Source organism: Excalfactoria chinensis, chromosome 20 (genome assembly GCF_039878825.1).
Source record: "Excalfactoria chinensis isolate bCotChi1 chromosome 20, bCotChi1.hap2, whole genome shotgun sequence".
Classification (NCBI taxonomy): Eukaryota; Metazoa; Chordata; class Aves; order Galliformes; family Phasianidae; genus Excalfactoria; species Excalfactoria chinensis.
Window position 1 is genome coordinate 4,045,127 of NC_092844.1, and position 15,325 is coordinate 4,060,451.

At 47.6% G+C, this 15,325-nt stretch overlaps 1 protein-coding gene across 6 annotated transcripts; it reads left to right on the top strand.

Annotated features, from left to right (window-relative positions):
* Nucleotides 1–201: 201 nt before the first annotated feature.
* On the top strand, nt 202–14,142 carry C20H1orf159 (chromosome 20 C1orf159 homolog). 6 transcript variants are annotated; one of them, XM_072354274.1, is made up of 12 exons: nt 259–439; nt 999–1,106; nt 2,727–2,893; nt 4,421–4,576; nt 4,713–4,803; nt 6,544–6,619; nt 8,191–8,295; nt 9,130–9,195; nt 9,546–9,680; nt 10,785–10,810; nt 11,129–11,159; nt 11,644–14,142. In XM_072354274.1, the coding sequence occupies exons 5-12, from the start codon at nt 4,732–4,734 to the stop codon at nt 11,739–11,741; spliced, it is 609 nt and encodes a 202-aa protein (XP_072210375.1). In that variant the 5' UTR covers nt 259–439; nt 999–1,106; nt 2,727–2,893; nt 4,421–4,576; nt 4,713–4,731; the 3' UTR covers nt 11,742–14,142. The 6 variants fall into 6 exon arrangements, with proteins under 6 accessions (XP_072210377.1, XP_072210375.1, XP_072210376.1 ...); XM_072354276.1 differs by lacking the exons at nt 259–439; nt 2,727–2,893 and adding an exon at nt 202–245; XM_072354275.1 differs by lacking the exon at nt 2,727–2,893 and having other exon boundaries at nt 259–488.
* The last annotated feature ends 1,183 nt before the right edge of the window (nt 14,143–15,325 follow it).

Genomic DNA, 15,325 nt, shown 5'->3' on the forward strand with positions numbered 1-15,325 from the left:
ACTGCTCGCCTCAGCCCCCTCCCCTCCCCGTTCCTCCTGGGGCGTCCGCGTCGCCCAGCAACGCCCAAAATGGCGTCTTCCGCGCGGTGCATACTGGGAGTTGTAGTGCCGGAAGCCGGCCTTTCCTCAGCGTGACGCGAGGCGCGGGACTCGCTTTCCCACGAGGCACCGCGCGCAGCAGAGCGGCGCCGGCGAAGGCACTGCGGGCTGAGGGAGGGGATCTACCTGAGGGGAGGAGGGCTCAGGTAGGGCGAGGCGCGGTGCATGCTGGGATCTGTAGTTCGCTGCGGCGGCGCGTTCGACACACTCTACGTCCGGCGAGCGACGGGAGAACTACAAGTCCCAGAGCGCCGCGGGAAGGAGCGGGCAGGGCGCCGCCTGAGGGCGGGGGGTACGAACGGGAACCTGGCGGCGGTGCTGCCGGAGGGCGCTTCCTAAGGTGGGGAGAGGATTGCCGAGGGTGAAGGGGACCCTCCGGCGGAGGGAGGGTGAGGGCCGTCGGCTGAGGAGGCGGAGGGGGAGGCGAGGCCGAGGGAGGAGCCGCGTTGTGCGGGCAGGTGTGGGGGGAGAGGCCCCGGGGCGCGGCCCAGGCCGGCCCTGCCTCTTGGGCCGCTGTGTGAGCTGCTTGCCGGGGGCTGCGGGGCCGAATGGAGCCGGTTCTCGTTGCTTTTCGCTGTGAGACCGTAAAGCTCGCTGTAATAACAGGCTGAGAGCCTGGCTGCCGGCCGGACGGCCGTAAACAACGGTGTTGGCCGTGAACAATGCTCGTGGAGGTGTAAGTGCTTCGGAGCTAAGCCTGGAGCGGAGAGCTGCCTCCTGCAGCCTGTGTTGTTAATTGCCGGGTGCCGGCCCGTGATAAAGTCATTCGGGCGTAAGGGTAGGGACGGTGGGTCTCTTTGCAGGTGTATGCTAAGAGAGCTGGAAAAACGAGTCTCGCTTCAGCTCTCGTTTCCACAAGGTATTTTCTAAGCGTGACTCGCGGCTCTTCTACCGCTCAGGTTCTTTGTGAGACGGTGTCAACGAGCCGCATACCGGCTGCCTCCAGCGTGGCCCCGGGGAGCTGCAGTGCCGCCGAGAGGAGCCCAGGACTCTGCAGGCTGTGCTCCGTGAGTCTGCCTTTTAGCTTGTCTGATATCACTTTGATTGCGGCCAAATCGAGGTCCTGGCAGAGCGTAGCGAGCAGTGGGATGAGGGTGACGTTGTTTTTCCGCTCCCATCTGTTAATCCGATTGCAAAACCACCTGAAATGTAGCAACGCTTTGCTGCTTTTTCCACGTACCTGAAGGAATATCCTCACCCGGTGCTCCAGCAGCACTTTTGAAGCGAGAGAGATACTCGCAGGGCAGCAGAGGAGAGAGATGCCCAGCTGTATGTATGCAGAATGTAGACTTAGAGTTCAATTAAAGGGCGCTCGGTTCCAAGAGTGGGAGGAAAGCATTCAAGTGCGTGGTATTTATCATGAGTTGCTTCCCTTTTCTTGTTATAAAGGCAGCGAGAGGAAGAATTTACTCAGTGAATGTTGACGTGTTCAGCTTATGTGTGTTGTGTCACTTGAGATCCGAGCTGACAGCGACTCGAGATCTCTTTCAAACGTGGAGTTCTGGTGTGAAATACTAGTTTTAATTAAAACGTCTGTGTTCTCCTAACTGTGTTGGCGTCTCAAGCATAAATACATTCTAATTCGGGCTCCAGCTTGCGTGCGACATTATCTTTCTTTTTTTTCCCCCCTTACTCCAAAGAGAAGATGCTGCCAAACGTAGAACGTATTCCTGGAGCTTGTAAATTGTTTTGCTGTGGGTGTCACATCCTGATCGAGCTCTCGTATTTAATTTAGATAGGCAAGACTCGGCTACCTCATCCTGAGACACGGTTAGTCATAGTGCGAGCTGGGAATCTTAAAACTCTGCAGGGCTTTCCCCTTTCTGAAGTTTAAGTTGTGGCATAAAAAGCTGCTCGGGTCGCTGATGGAGCAGTTCTGATTGACTGGAGGCTGGAAAGCAATAAAATGAGCGAGTGCTCCTGCAGTTTTGCAAGTGGGAGACCAACGGTCGGTCCAAATCCCTGCTTAGCGTCGCCGTCTCGATTGGAAGTGCTGCACTTCATTTGTTCTTTAAAAAAGCTGTATGTTTTTCTTCATATTATCACAAATAATGAATAAGGATGCTCAGTACTGTCGGTAGGTGCAAACCTCAATGAACAAGTAGATATCTAGTATTGCCTTAATGGTTCTGGGACTGGGAGCGAGACGTGAATTGAGTAAATACAAGTCTGATGTGTTTGGGAGTTTGAAAGCAATTTGTTTGTCTGTTTTCACGCATCCCAAATTGGTTCAACGATGCATGCGTGAAGATCAAATAGCGTGTGTCTCTCTCATAGAAATATAAGGAAATGAATTAATTTGCCGATGATTTGAGAGCGAATAGATCTAGTGACCCAATTCTACTGGAACAGCTGCAGGACTTATGTTCTAGTTTGTTACATTCGGTAGCGGCTGGGAGTGACTGCCCATCGATGCAACAGTGTTGTCGATTACGATCTTAATTTATTGCAGGAGCGGAAGTGCAGCCTGTGTTGGGCTTTTGTAAAGAGGAGGATCGGGCTCTTAGCAGTGGCTGGTTTTCCAAATGTTTTCTTGTTTAGCGCAACTCGTTCCTGAACTGCAGTGTTTTTCATTAACAAGAATATACTTGTTTAAACAAATGCCTCGTTCATTTCTATTTCTCCAGTGCTTACAGATCTAACAGCAATGATCAGGTATTGACAGAAATATCCGGGTGCAGTTTCCAAAGCAGTGAAGAATTGATCAGCGAACGTCTTTACCGACTGCGATGGTTTTCCCCAGAGGAGAAGCAGCAATATCTAATATTTGAAGAGAGGCAATAAGTCAAGCTTTGTGAGCGTGCTTGTTTAAAATACGCCCATCCACACGCACGTCCTCGAGACTGGTTTAATGTTAGGCTTTGCTGGGCTGCTGTGACAAACCCCGAAGTTGTACTGCGAGTGCAGTAGGGGAGTATGTGCAGTACCCTGTTTTTAAAAGGTTAAGTGCACAAATTCAAGTTGTACCCACGTAATCTGTAGCAGAATTCTTCATAGCGTTCGTATAACTACTCTTATACTGTCATGCACAAGTGGAAGGCTCCCCACCAAACTAGGTAAACGCAGTGCCTGCCTCAGCGGCCCTTTGCTGGGTCACGAGGAGCACCTGTTTAGCTGAAATGTGCTGAGGAAGAGAACGTTCCCTTCCGAGCTGCGAGCAAGGCGTTCTTGGCTTCTGGAGCTCCGTGCTGCGCTGTAGAAAGCTTCTTCTTTCATCCTCTGAGATGCATTCACCTTTTTTGTTAAGGGTGTCGGTGTGAGGTGTTTTGTCACTGCAGGAACTGCTTTAAAAAGGCACATCTGTGCTTCGGGGCACTGATATGGGCATCATATCTCCATCCTTGTTATGCTTGAATGGAAAAGGATCTGTGGCAGCACGAGCTCTTCCCGCTCCGTCCAAATCCTCATTAGCCATACGAACCACTTGCAGCAATCACGCTGGATTGCGGTTTTCGGGATCGTCAGCCCTCGGTCTTGGAGCCTTGAGCCGATAACAGAGGGCAGCAATATGTTTTCCCTCTAATTTTGTTTTGAAGCAGGTTTTGTGCACGCTCTGTTTTCAGGAAGCAGAGTGGAAGTTAATCATATGAACCGTGCAGCGATTTTGTTGTTCAGAGAAGCAGCTTGCCAAGGGTTGTGGTACGTGTTTTAGAGTAATTTGAAATTCATCCACTGGAGTTTTATTTAGCAAAAATAGTTTGGGAAATGACTCACCAGAGAGCTTTTCCCTACAGCCGACGGCTTTCTCTCTTCATTTTACGCTCTAGCTAGAGGAGCTCGTCTGCTTCCATGTATTATTTATAATAGGAAAGACTCTTTCCGTAGCCATCAGGCTGCAGGTAGGCTGGCTGTGAGGTTTGGGTGTGGCTTCCCACACTAGTGAGCGAAAACCAGGCGGATTCTGTAGCACCGACAAAGGAAGCGTGTGAACAATGCAGACGGAGCGTGACGCAGCTCAGCCAAACAATCCAACCTAAGAAGTGTGGACTTTGCTGAGGTGGTGTGGATTTTGATGCGGAGAACGGAAGGGGGAAAGGAAAGCTCATAGCTGACAGTACAGTCTGCTCACTGGGGAGGTCTGATTTTAGGCAGCTGAGAAATAGGAGTTATTAGCAGCTAGACTTCGGTAACGCTTCGTGATTGTGCTGTCACGGGAAAAATTAATTGCGGCGTTGCCTTTTCCAAGTGGCGCGTGCTCTCTGCCCCGATACAGATCCATCACAGCTCAGCGCTGCAGGCAGAGGAGCCCGTGACCGCGGGGAGGCTTATCAGCAGCGGTGCCAGGCAGTAACCGTTCTATTGCATTCGCATTGATTTTCAGATGCTGGGTGTGGAACAGCCTCTGCATGGCCCAGTTTGGAGCAGACCGATAAGGCTCCTTGTTTCTTAGCAACCACGGTCTGCCAAAGCCAGCAACCTGCCCTTCTGCAGCTGGAGGGGAAATTCTGAATGTCTCAGATCTGTGTGTTGAACCAAGGTAAGTCATTCCCCTTGGCGTATTTAATTTAAAGACCTTTGTATTTGAATGAAAGGAACGCGTTGGCAAAAGTTCCTTAAGCAAAGGGAAAGTCTAAGCTCTGTCATTAACAATCCATTTCCTCGTTCTTCTTTAGACTTCTGTCTTTCCTGGGCATGGAGGTGCCGTACGTCCTTCTCTTAACCAGGCTCGTAGCAGAAGTTGCCAGCAAATCTACTGAGAGTTCGGTAGGTACTTTGCGGTTGCGTCACGCCGGGTACTGTAAAACCTAGAAGAAATGGCGCGTTTTCCTCTCCCGTTGTGGTTTATTGAAGGCGTTGTAATTAAACAAAAATGAATGATGCCGAAGGTCATTAACTGAAGCATTTCCAGTGGGTCCGAGTGCCCGCTAAAGCACTGAATTCATGGTAGTCACGTGCCCGTAGGCTAGCAGGAACGCAACCGGCGAAGCTTTGCGCTCCACGATTGAGACAACACTTCTCAAGCTGCTCGGTAGGTAGTTCTACTACAGAAATTCCAAACTATGGATAACAAAAAGTTAACTTTTCTAACGACTGCGCAGCTGTGAAGCCAGTTCTGCTTCACAGGAAAAGGTCAGAAACAAAAAAGAACCTGGTAAGAAAGTGGTCTCCAGCACGTTATCTCTAGGTTTTCTGGCTCTTCGCCTCCCTCGTGACGCGCTGAGAGTTTTAAGTCAGCCTTCTAATTTCAGTTTCGCGTCCCAGCCGTTTCTCCTGACAGCTTTGATCTTCGCCGCCCCTGGATTTGATGGATTTTTGCCAATTAGCAGAACAATACTGACTGTTCTACGTGAGGTATATCCGCGTTATGTGTCTGTGTGAATACAGATCAGATCTTGTTACTTTTGACCAAGAATAATTAATCTCTTCTTAAGGGAAGAGACTTGCTGTATGCTGTAGGGGAAGGTATCTACACAACTCGAAGGGGCGTTGGAGACTTTGGTCTTATTTTCCTTGCACAGGCTCAGAGGACGGATGTGCCCGAGTCTATAGGGAACGTCGGTAACGTTCCGCCAAAAGAACTGCAGAGCTGATAGCAACCATCTACCTCTAAGCTTATGTCACAGCTTGTTGTAATTTGTAAATCATTTTGAAATTGGCTTTTATTTAAAGCAACAGGGAAGAGAAATAAGCTTTTCTTGCCTTCGGGATACGTGAAGTTACTCTTATGTTAAATGTTGAGGAGGAAGCTTTTGCATCTCTGCCGATTGCTTTGCCATATGTAGATGTTATCTTCAGCTGAGATATGGGCGTTCAATGAAAACTGTTTTTTGCCAGTCGTTTCGCTGATAGCGAGTCTCTATTTTGAGTTCTTTTTGGGATTTCCCACGTGTGTGAGAATGCCTTTGCCTGCTGCTTTCCCGATAGTATCGGCAGCCTGACTTTAACACGTCGTGTTTCTCTACTGTAGTTACAAACGGTGGCAATATCCTGAGGAAATTTGGTGAAAGGTTTCAACGTAAAACGCTTTGAGATCAAGGGAGAGGAGGCGCAGCATTGCCGCTCAGACCTCGTTTGGGTCTCTGGTCAACAAAGGGAGGACTTAAGAACTGTCGCTCAAAATGATTTCTGTGGTCTCAGCTTTTAGCAACGTCGTTCCCTCTGTTTTCAGAACAGGGGCAACTCAGTGGGTGATCGTGATCTGGGAAGTACTTAGAATAGTGTATCTTCAACACTTGCGTTACCAGAAGTTATAACAGCCTCGTGTGATCAGCTACTACGGAAGCAGTCACTGAATATTTCTCTTGTTCTGCCACTGTGTCCTCACGGCTGGTTTGACACTCGTGTAACAACCGCTACGTCCTGAGAGAAATGGCTTCTTAATGCAAAAGGAAACAAGTTGCTGTTTGGCCGCCTGTGTTCTCTGTAGATGCTGACCGCAGTATTTTTGTAAACTTGAGAACTGTGGGGGAAACATGTTGTAATTCTGTTTTTTTTTTTCCCTAGGTTTCAGAAACAGAATGTTGTGTGGATACGTTGGAGTCAAACAGTTCGTGTCCAGTAGCCAACCAGTGCAGCCCAGGTATAGCGTGGTGTTCTTTGATTAAATTCCAGATTATTTTTGACTGTTAACACCAAAATACAGCATCTGATTTAGCGGGGAATGGAAAGAGGATAAACAACTAGGTGAACTTTCTCCTTATGTGTACAGGATATGAGTCATAAGAAGCAATAAACGTCCTTGCACGGTAAGTAAAATAGGCGACTGTAAGGTTTTATGCTTTCTTTTTTATTTAGCTTGTGATTGGATTATGTAAGGGCTATTTTGGATACCTGGAAGTCCAGAAAAGGGGCATAAAAAGAAAAAACGCCGCAGGGTAGTGTAGCGTTTAAGAACGGATTTGGTGTTGTCTTGTTAGCACGAAGCGCCTCGTTCTGCCTCGTTCTTCCTCGTCCCATTGGAGCTGATGTTTTTTCCCTAATTGAGTTTTGCTTTTTATTAATACTGCCTGCTGCCTGTTTAAGATCAGAGTAAAAGATGGAAAATGGCTTCAGAGCCCACGGTAACGAGAGAGTTGGTGATTTAAAAATTGGGACGCCTTTCTGGGTTGTTCTGATGGTTGTTAAAGCTCTAGAAGCCTATATAATTTTACTGCCTCGTTAGGTTCTTAGAAGCGTCGCTTCGCTGCGACGTTCATTTCTGCTCCTAGATGATTTTAGACGCGGTACGAGCGCAGCCTCCTAGTTATGGGATTGCGGTCTCTCAAGTCTTACTGTATACTGATAAGCTACCAAAATCTTTGGCGTCAGATAAAGACTTTGATGCTTCCTTCCTATTACTGTAGAAAGACCCTTACTTTGGGTCTGTTTGTATTTAGATGAAACGTCAGATGTAATTTATTGCTGTGGGCATCAAACGTGCCGTTTCCCTCTAAGGGAACCTTAGTAGCAAAGCTGTTTCCAAATCAGCACCGTACTAATGGTTTGCTTTATGGGATAATTGATACCGGTTTGGCTCAAGGCTCTAGAGAGCTGGATTTTCGCCAGCCTAGTAAGTTTTTTGCTTGAAAATGGAGGCCGTAATAGGATATAGAAGGAATATCTTTCTAATCTTTACGTCTAGAGTCTAAGCCTCGAGTGAAACCGCCGCAGCTTTATTGTATTAAATGAAGTTGCTGTTGAAGATAGCAGCGCTTGTGTTTAAACATCAGTTGAGAGACCGGAACGCTGAAGTCGTAGAAGATGAAAGTTTAATCGGTTTCCAGCCCGCGTGGTGGGGTGACCGATATAAAACACTCGCCATCTGTCGCAGAAGAGTTGAAACAGCCTTGGGTTCTTCTTAAAGCGAATCAAATAGCGCAATAGCTGAGAACGCCGGGGCGTGGAAAAAGACTAAGTCGCGGCGGCGCTCGTACCTCGAGCTTGTCGCTCTTCAGTCAATCGACTACGGAAACTCCAACATCTGCTTGTATGTAACTTTCTCCTTTTTGCCTCCTTAAGAGGACGTATCTTTTCTGGAAGAAGCGCTCTGAAATGAAACCTATGCTAGGCAGGGCGCGTGGGATTTGTCACCTCTACCTCTTTCCGTAGATCAGGAAATATCTGTGTTGCTGCGTTTGTTGTTTTCACATCGCTGTGCATCTTCTTACGCAGGTTGTTACAGACGGTGGAACGAGGATGGGAGTAGCAGCTGCATTAAGTGCAAAAATGAAACTCTTCCCGTCGCTTCCGTTTACAATCTGACCGATTGCAGAAACAGTGAGTCATTTATCATACTGCTATTTTAAGTAACGAGGTTTCTCCTTGCTTATGTGGTCCGACAAAGACCGAGAAGACGCGGGGCGCTGCAAATTCCTTTTCACCCCTCGTGAAACTTCATCCTTTTCCGAAGCTCTCACGTGCCTCAGAGGCTTTGAACGTGACTAAAACCTGTAGAAGCTTTGGAATTTAGTTAACAGAAACTATGCAGTGCCGTGGAACCGTTCCAGAATCGAGAAGGGAAAAGAATTCAAAGTCTCGTATCGGAGTACCTAATTTGTGAAACCAAGCACGACGCTTAGAGGAAGAAAAAAAGATATTTGGGCCCAAAGTAAGACCTTTAAAAAATGTTTGTAACGTGAAAATGATTAATGGTACAGGCTAGGACCTGTATCAAACGAGCACAGTTGATGCTGAATGTTGCGCTTGCTTTAATCTCTCCCGTCCAAAAAGACGTTCGCTAGGGGCTTTTCCAGGGGACAAAGCGGCTCAGACAGCGCTTGAGCTCCCGCAGATCTGTACTGAGAACAGATTGATTTTGTGCGTGTGGCTTTTGAGACTCATTTGAGTCCTTGCAAATACCTTAGTGAAGGAGATAAGAAACTTGATCTGAGGTTCTGAGAAAGGTGCTAGCGAATGGTCTTTGCTTCCTTTCTGGGAATTCTTATAGGCGGTGTTAAGGATGTTTTTTAAAAGTTATTTACCTGTTGGAGAAACCAGGATTCTCGTCTCAGTTCAAATAAGCAGTGATAAATGCATTCTCCCTAAGTTTTTCAACAAATGCATCGTCAGATTTTCATTGGAAAAGCTTTTTATGTTTTCTATTTATTTCAGCTGGTATCAGAGGGATGAATTTCCAGATGAATCTAAGCACTGTAACTCCTCTCATACAGAACATAGGTGAGTAGATAGGAATAACGATGGGACGTAGGCCTTACCGAAGCCCTTCAAAACGTGGCATTTGGTACAAGTTGTGTTTTTTTTTTATTTTGTTTTGTTTTTTGTTTTGTTTTTTTCCTGTAAGACAGATTTAATTCCAAAGGTGGCAGCTCCATTTACTTGTTCTGCCTAGCTTTCATCAGGAATCTTTTGTAAGCCCTAGAGCTGAATTTAGAGGTAACTGTATCTTCCTGAACGGTTCTTTCATCTTGTCCTATCTTATGTTTAACCCTTACGTTAGAAGAGATTTGTAGTAAATATCGGGCTCGCCTCTGACGGATCGTTTTTGTTGTCGCCTTTGTGTTTTACAGGGGGTCCGGAAGTGGCGGCTTCTCTCATCTTAGGGACGTTTTTCATCAGCTTATTCCTGATTCTGTCCGTCGCTTCTTTCTTCTACCTCAAACGTGCCAATAAACTTCCTAATGTTTTCTACAGAAGGAACAAAGGTAAAATAGTTGTAAGTAATTGTCTCAAGACACGTCGCAAAAGATTTGTTCCTCCAAGACAAGGAAAAATAGCGACTTCTCCCCGCCGTGTGCTTACGGCATCGTTTTTTCCACCGCAGAGCAGAGGATGTCTGCTCACGGTTCTAAAGTTTAAGCGTGCTTAGGTGCGGGTTACGCAGTGTCTCTCACTAACCCAGCTGTTCCTTTCTGTAGCTGGCAAAGTCTCAGCGTGCTACTGGACGTTAGCTGTCACTGATTGTTAGGAGTCCGACGGGGACTTTTTGCACACAGAGCGCTTTAGCACAGCGCGTACATTGCAATATACAAACAGACAGGTGCTCAAAGCCATACAAAAAGCAGTTGTTTGTTCTTGAACTGTAGCGCTGAAGGGTATCCTGTTTACCGAGGATGCGTCAGCAGCGGGAGAAAGGGAACGGCGTTAGAGGTTTCTTGTTATTGTGCTTCTCGGCTGCCCGTTTGCCCTCTGAACAGGATCTACTGGCACTCAAAAGGGGCGTCTCCATCTCGCCTCTTCTGCACAAACTCTTTGAATCTGCCCTACGACAACCCCCAGCGCCGCATTTGCTATGTTAGAGCTCCTTCTGTTGAACAGAAAGACGGTTTCTGGTTTAGGTCAGCTAAGCAAGCAGACTTCCTCTTATGTGTAAAAAGAGGAAAAAAGAGAGGGGCGACCGGGTCAGTCCGTTCAGTTATTTGGCTAAGAATGTCACACCCAGCCGTATTGAGTTAGCGAAGCGTCACTGTGCCGGTCTCTTCTGTTTTCTGGCTGAAGGCATTGTTATCTTATTTGAACTTCTTTATAATAAAGAGATACTGCTGTGGCTGCCTTCCTAGAAAGGAGAATGAGTTGTTCTCGGAGACCTTTGCAGCCCTTTATCCCTAGTTTTGGAAAGAGTACTACTATGTGTCGTACTAATGGGTGTTCTGAACGTTCTAATCTGTTCTGGGGGGTCTTTCTGACAGAAGCGTTCCTAGCAATGAAACTGTTGTGTTGCACGCACGTATTACATTAGACAAATATTTAAACAACTAGCAGGTCCGGATTAATGACGGTCTGTCTCTTTTTCTCTCTCTCTCTCCTAGCATCTGTTCTCCAGCCTAGTGAAACAGTAAGTATGATTTGTTCTTCCACTAAGAGTATCAAGACAAAAGCATCAAGTAATCGGTGATGTGAAGTTTCAGCAAGTTGTTAGGGAGCTACTTCATCTGAGATGGGAAACAATGGAAAGTGAAATGCTTTGGGTTCTTTGTCTGAGCTATAAAAAACCGTAACAGGCAAATACTGACCGTACGGATTATGAGTTGCTTTCTCTAAGACAGCGCTCGCGGTAAATATTACTGGAACCCTGAAAGGTTCCCGTGTTTGTTTTAATAAGACTAAAGAAACAAGGTGCTGTCTTTGACGCAGTTGTTCTCCTGTTATGCAGGCATCCATGATACCTCCCCCGGCTACTTCAGGTAAGAAACATTTTGCCCGTTATTTTCCCTCTTGCGCGTTTTATTGCCGGAAAGCAGGGCGCCTGTCTCGAAGCGGTGATGCGAAGCATACGCAGCCAGTGAAAACAATTTGTTTTAGGTCCAATATAGAACTGTGGAATCTGTCGAGAGCACAGAAATCTGATAAAGTACGTCCAGAATGCCTTTTGGGTGGGATTTATGGCTTTAATTGTTGTAGCCATACAGTCTACAGCGAGCCAGTGAGATCCTAATAAAGCTTGAAGCGTCTAAATATGAGTTTATCCAAACATAATAAATGGGACAGTAGAGTACGCATGCTGTATGCGTGGACTCTATGTAGGAACGTGGGGGCTTTTTGCTTACATGAAAGGCAGAATGCCCTAAGTCGCTTGGGGATGGTTGGAGGGCGTGTGTCGATGGGAACGAATGGCAAAGCACACTTCTGCAGCAGTTGCTAACGATGTTTCTGCGCCCGCCGTTTCAGTTCGGAAGCCGCGATACGTCAGACGAGAACGGTCGCTAACGACATCTGCCTCTGCTGCTATGATATCATCTTCCGAAACCAGGGTCAGCAACGTTTAGCCTTCGTTCCTGATTGAGGGCTCTGTAGCCGTACGCGGCGTCGTAGAATCTTGTTCCCACTCCACGGAAGTGCCGGGCAACGAGCGGCTGACCTGAACGGAAGCCAAATGACTTTGTCAAAGAGTTAGTGCCAAATGTTAACCGAGAATCGAACTCGTGCAAAGACGCCGGTGGCGGGCGACGTCCAGTTCCGTGAACTGCTTTGGTGATCTCGAAATGCACTATTCCAGCTCTGTGGTTTCCTTTGTCTTCCGCAGAGACCACGTTTAATCTCGAAAGAATCTGTTTTTCTTTGGTACGCTTTCAGTTTTGTCATCTTCTTTGTGTGTTGTGGCGCGTTCGGCGTCCCCAGAGCGGAACGTATCGTTGCCACGTGCCAACAGAAATTATGGGGAGAGACCGAGGATACAGAGTTGTTTGAAGGACCGGTTTGTAACAGCAAACACTAAGTGCCACTGCTTTAATGTTATGGGACAATGTAACAATACTGAAATTGTAATATTAAAAAACAAACACAGAAACACCTCCTCAAACATCCCCTTCAGTTTCTGAAGTAGTTGACCGTAGTGTATGACTCTAATTACAGACCCGCCGTTGAGAAAACCGGCTGCTAGGGGTCGGATCCCAACAGATTCATTCGCTTAGGAAGCTTTTCAGCTAGGTTCAGCTCAGGCCTCGAAAGAAGAACCCTTCGCTTCGGTTTTGTGGTTGGTATGCTGCTACGTCTGTCCTGCAGAGGCAGTCTCTGCTATTTTCCTTCCCTGTACACGGCAGGTGAAAAGAAACCGAAATTCCTGCAGGGTCTGCGTGCATCTGTTAGGTGCGCTAGTGAGCGTCAAGATGAGCTCGAGAGGTCAGGTCCTTTCCGAAAGCAGCAGGCCAAAAAGCCCACGGGCTCAGACGCACCCTCTCGCCTATCTGATGCCAGGCAAGTAGTAGCTGGGGAAATGGAAGTCGCTATAAAATCTTGGCTAGGCTAGGCTACCTTTCATCAAATTGGCTCCCGGCACGGCTGGCCGTTGCCATGTGAACGTTTAAAGTGTCACGATGGGCACGACGGTACGGGGCGTGAGAGCGGGCGACGGGGAAATGACTGGAAAACTTGAGGTCGCTAAATTGGCGGAAGCGTCACCGTCACCATATGTGAAATAATTTGTGAGCAGCTTGCGCGTTCCCACCTACCTGTGTCGCCATCGCCTGTCTTAGTTTAGCTGGAGCCGAGTTACGGGTCTGCGCTCCTAAAATAAATTTCTTTGAAGCGTTTTATCATCAGCCACTGCCACGAACATAACGGTCGGGAACCGGAACAGTCAGTTCTCTTCAGAAAATGGCAATGTAGGTGTCATAAACTGATGCCATCCCCATATGGAGAGCGCGGACCTTTCTATGCGGATTCCTGTTTGTTGAGGTTAAAAGCTTATCCGAAGCGATAGGAACGAGAGCTGGGATGAGCAGGAATATGTGACAGAACAGGCCACTTTTTATACAAGTTTGAGTGCTGTTGTATGCACCGTCATCTCTCTCCTTGCAAGGTAATCCAGATTTGTCATAGCATCCAAACAAGCCAGGGAGAAGATTGGGGATAAAGAAAACCCCTGGAAGAAGCACTCAGCCCCCGAGCGAGGGGGAAAAAAAAACCAAAAATAAAACCCTTGCGTTGCTACACATCTTTATGGCAAAAGGCTCTTATGTTCCCTGTTCGGGAAGCATCAGTTCTGGCTGTGATTTCCATGTCTTTTCGGGTGTGCTGCCGGGACTTCTGTTTTTTTTCTCCCCACAGTAAGTAGTTTTTGGGAGGTTAGAGGTTTTTCCTGCCCTCAGTCGCTGAATATTTTTTTAACGTTTTTGAGGAAAAGGTGTAACTATGCAACTAATGTAACGCCGAGAAATGGCGCCTCGTGAAAGCAGGGAGTTTCTGCTCGCAAGTCTGTCAGCGATAACGCATCCGTGTATTGCTTAGCTACAAGATGTGTTATTTCTGTACTGAAATGACTGAGGGATCGTCCATGTCGTAGCATCGTCTTATCCTCATTGTGACTTTGGTCGCTTCTAACCTCGGTGCCATCAAGTCCTTCTTCAGACATGGCGTCTCTTCTCCTTTCTGTGCCAACCCCCCCTCCTCCCAGCATGCTCTGTAAGTGCAGGGAATACATGTTCCTGTCTTTATTTCTCTGTCAGGATCTATGCAGCTTTTGTTATCTCCCTGTCACGCAGCGGACTCTCGCTCTAAATGGTCCTTTATTCATTTGCACTGTCAGCGTAAGCATAGAACGCGTGTTGTTTTCTGTCTCCCTCCTTCACGATACCAGATGGAATATATGAAATGTGCTTTAACAAACTGTGATATTTAATGTATTTGTGTATTTTTCTAACTGTGCCAAAATAAACGTCTCTGAGCTTTTTTAATGTCTCTGGAGGTCGTTCGTACCTTTCCTTTTCAAATACAGAACGAAGGGAGCACCCAAAGCAGAGCCACGTTTCAGCTTGAACGTCAACTTACCTCCGCTAGGACTGGAGTCGGAAGGGAAGAAAGAAGTCCAAATGGCACTGCCCGCTTCACAGGTTATGGCCTCGGATGTCAGGTATTTGTGGGTTCATCCCCTTGGAGAAAGCGTTATTCCCATCCCTTATGACAAGAGCCGAGCAGAATGAATTCGCGGTGCTGACCTGTGCGAGCCTGTAGTCCCGGTGGTAACTTTTGGCGTCTCCCCTTACAGAACAAGCTCCGTAGTCTCCCGCATGAGATGGTGTCTTGAATTAAACACGCTGATGAGGAAGTTGAAGCCAAATGCCTTAAGGTGTACTGCACGTGCGATGGGAAGAGCCAAAGCTCAGTTCTCAAAGCCAAGGCGACAGTGTTAAATACAAGGAGAAAGTGGCCTGGAAAATTATCCCGGTGGAAGAAGACTTTAAATTGTTTTTATCAGTCAAATGGACTCAGGCTGCCATCAAACCCTAAGTACAGCAGGTTCAGGGATGAGGAAGTGCCAGGCGTTCTTTCCCCCTTGCCGTCGACCACCTGACTGAATGCAGACAGAAGTGGCAGCAGGTGAAGCTGGGAGGACTGTAAGCCGGCACAGAACGACAGGGGACAATTTGAGATGCATTTTGGACACTCGCGAGGAGCCGTCTCCCGTACTGATGTGACACCGTCTGAAGGTGAGTGCACCGTAGATGAAAGGCTCTGACAGTCATTTCTGATCAGCCCAAAACCTTGTTTTTGACTAAAACCTGACATGCAGTCGTAGCGGCAATGCTAAGTCACAGGTCGCACTAACGATCGAGCAGCCGGTGGGCAGGCAGGTCCGGCCCAGGCGAGCTCAGGTGCAAGCAATGTGCCTGAGCGGGTGGGAGGGGTGGAGAAGGAACCTCCCCTTCCCAGGCCTCATTTAAGGGCCGGCAGTGGAAGCGAAAGCATCTCCCTCCATATCCCTGCTTGCCTGAGGCCTTCTGAAGGCAAGCGGCTTCTTTCCTTTGTTTCTGTGCCTTATGGCTGTTATATTTGAGCGAGTCCTCGTTTGCTGTAGCGTGGGATTTTGCTGCTCTGCTGTCATTGCCGTGCTTTGCATTGCATTGCAGCATTG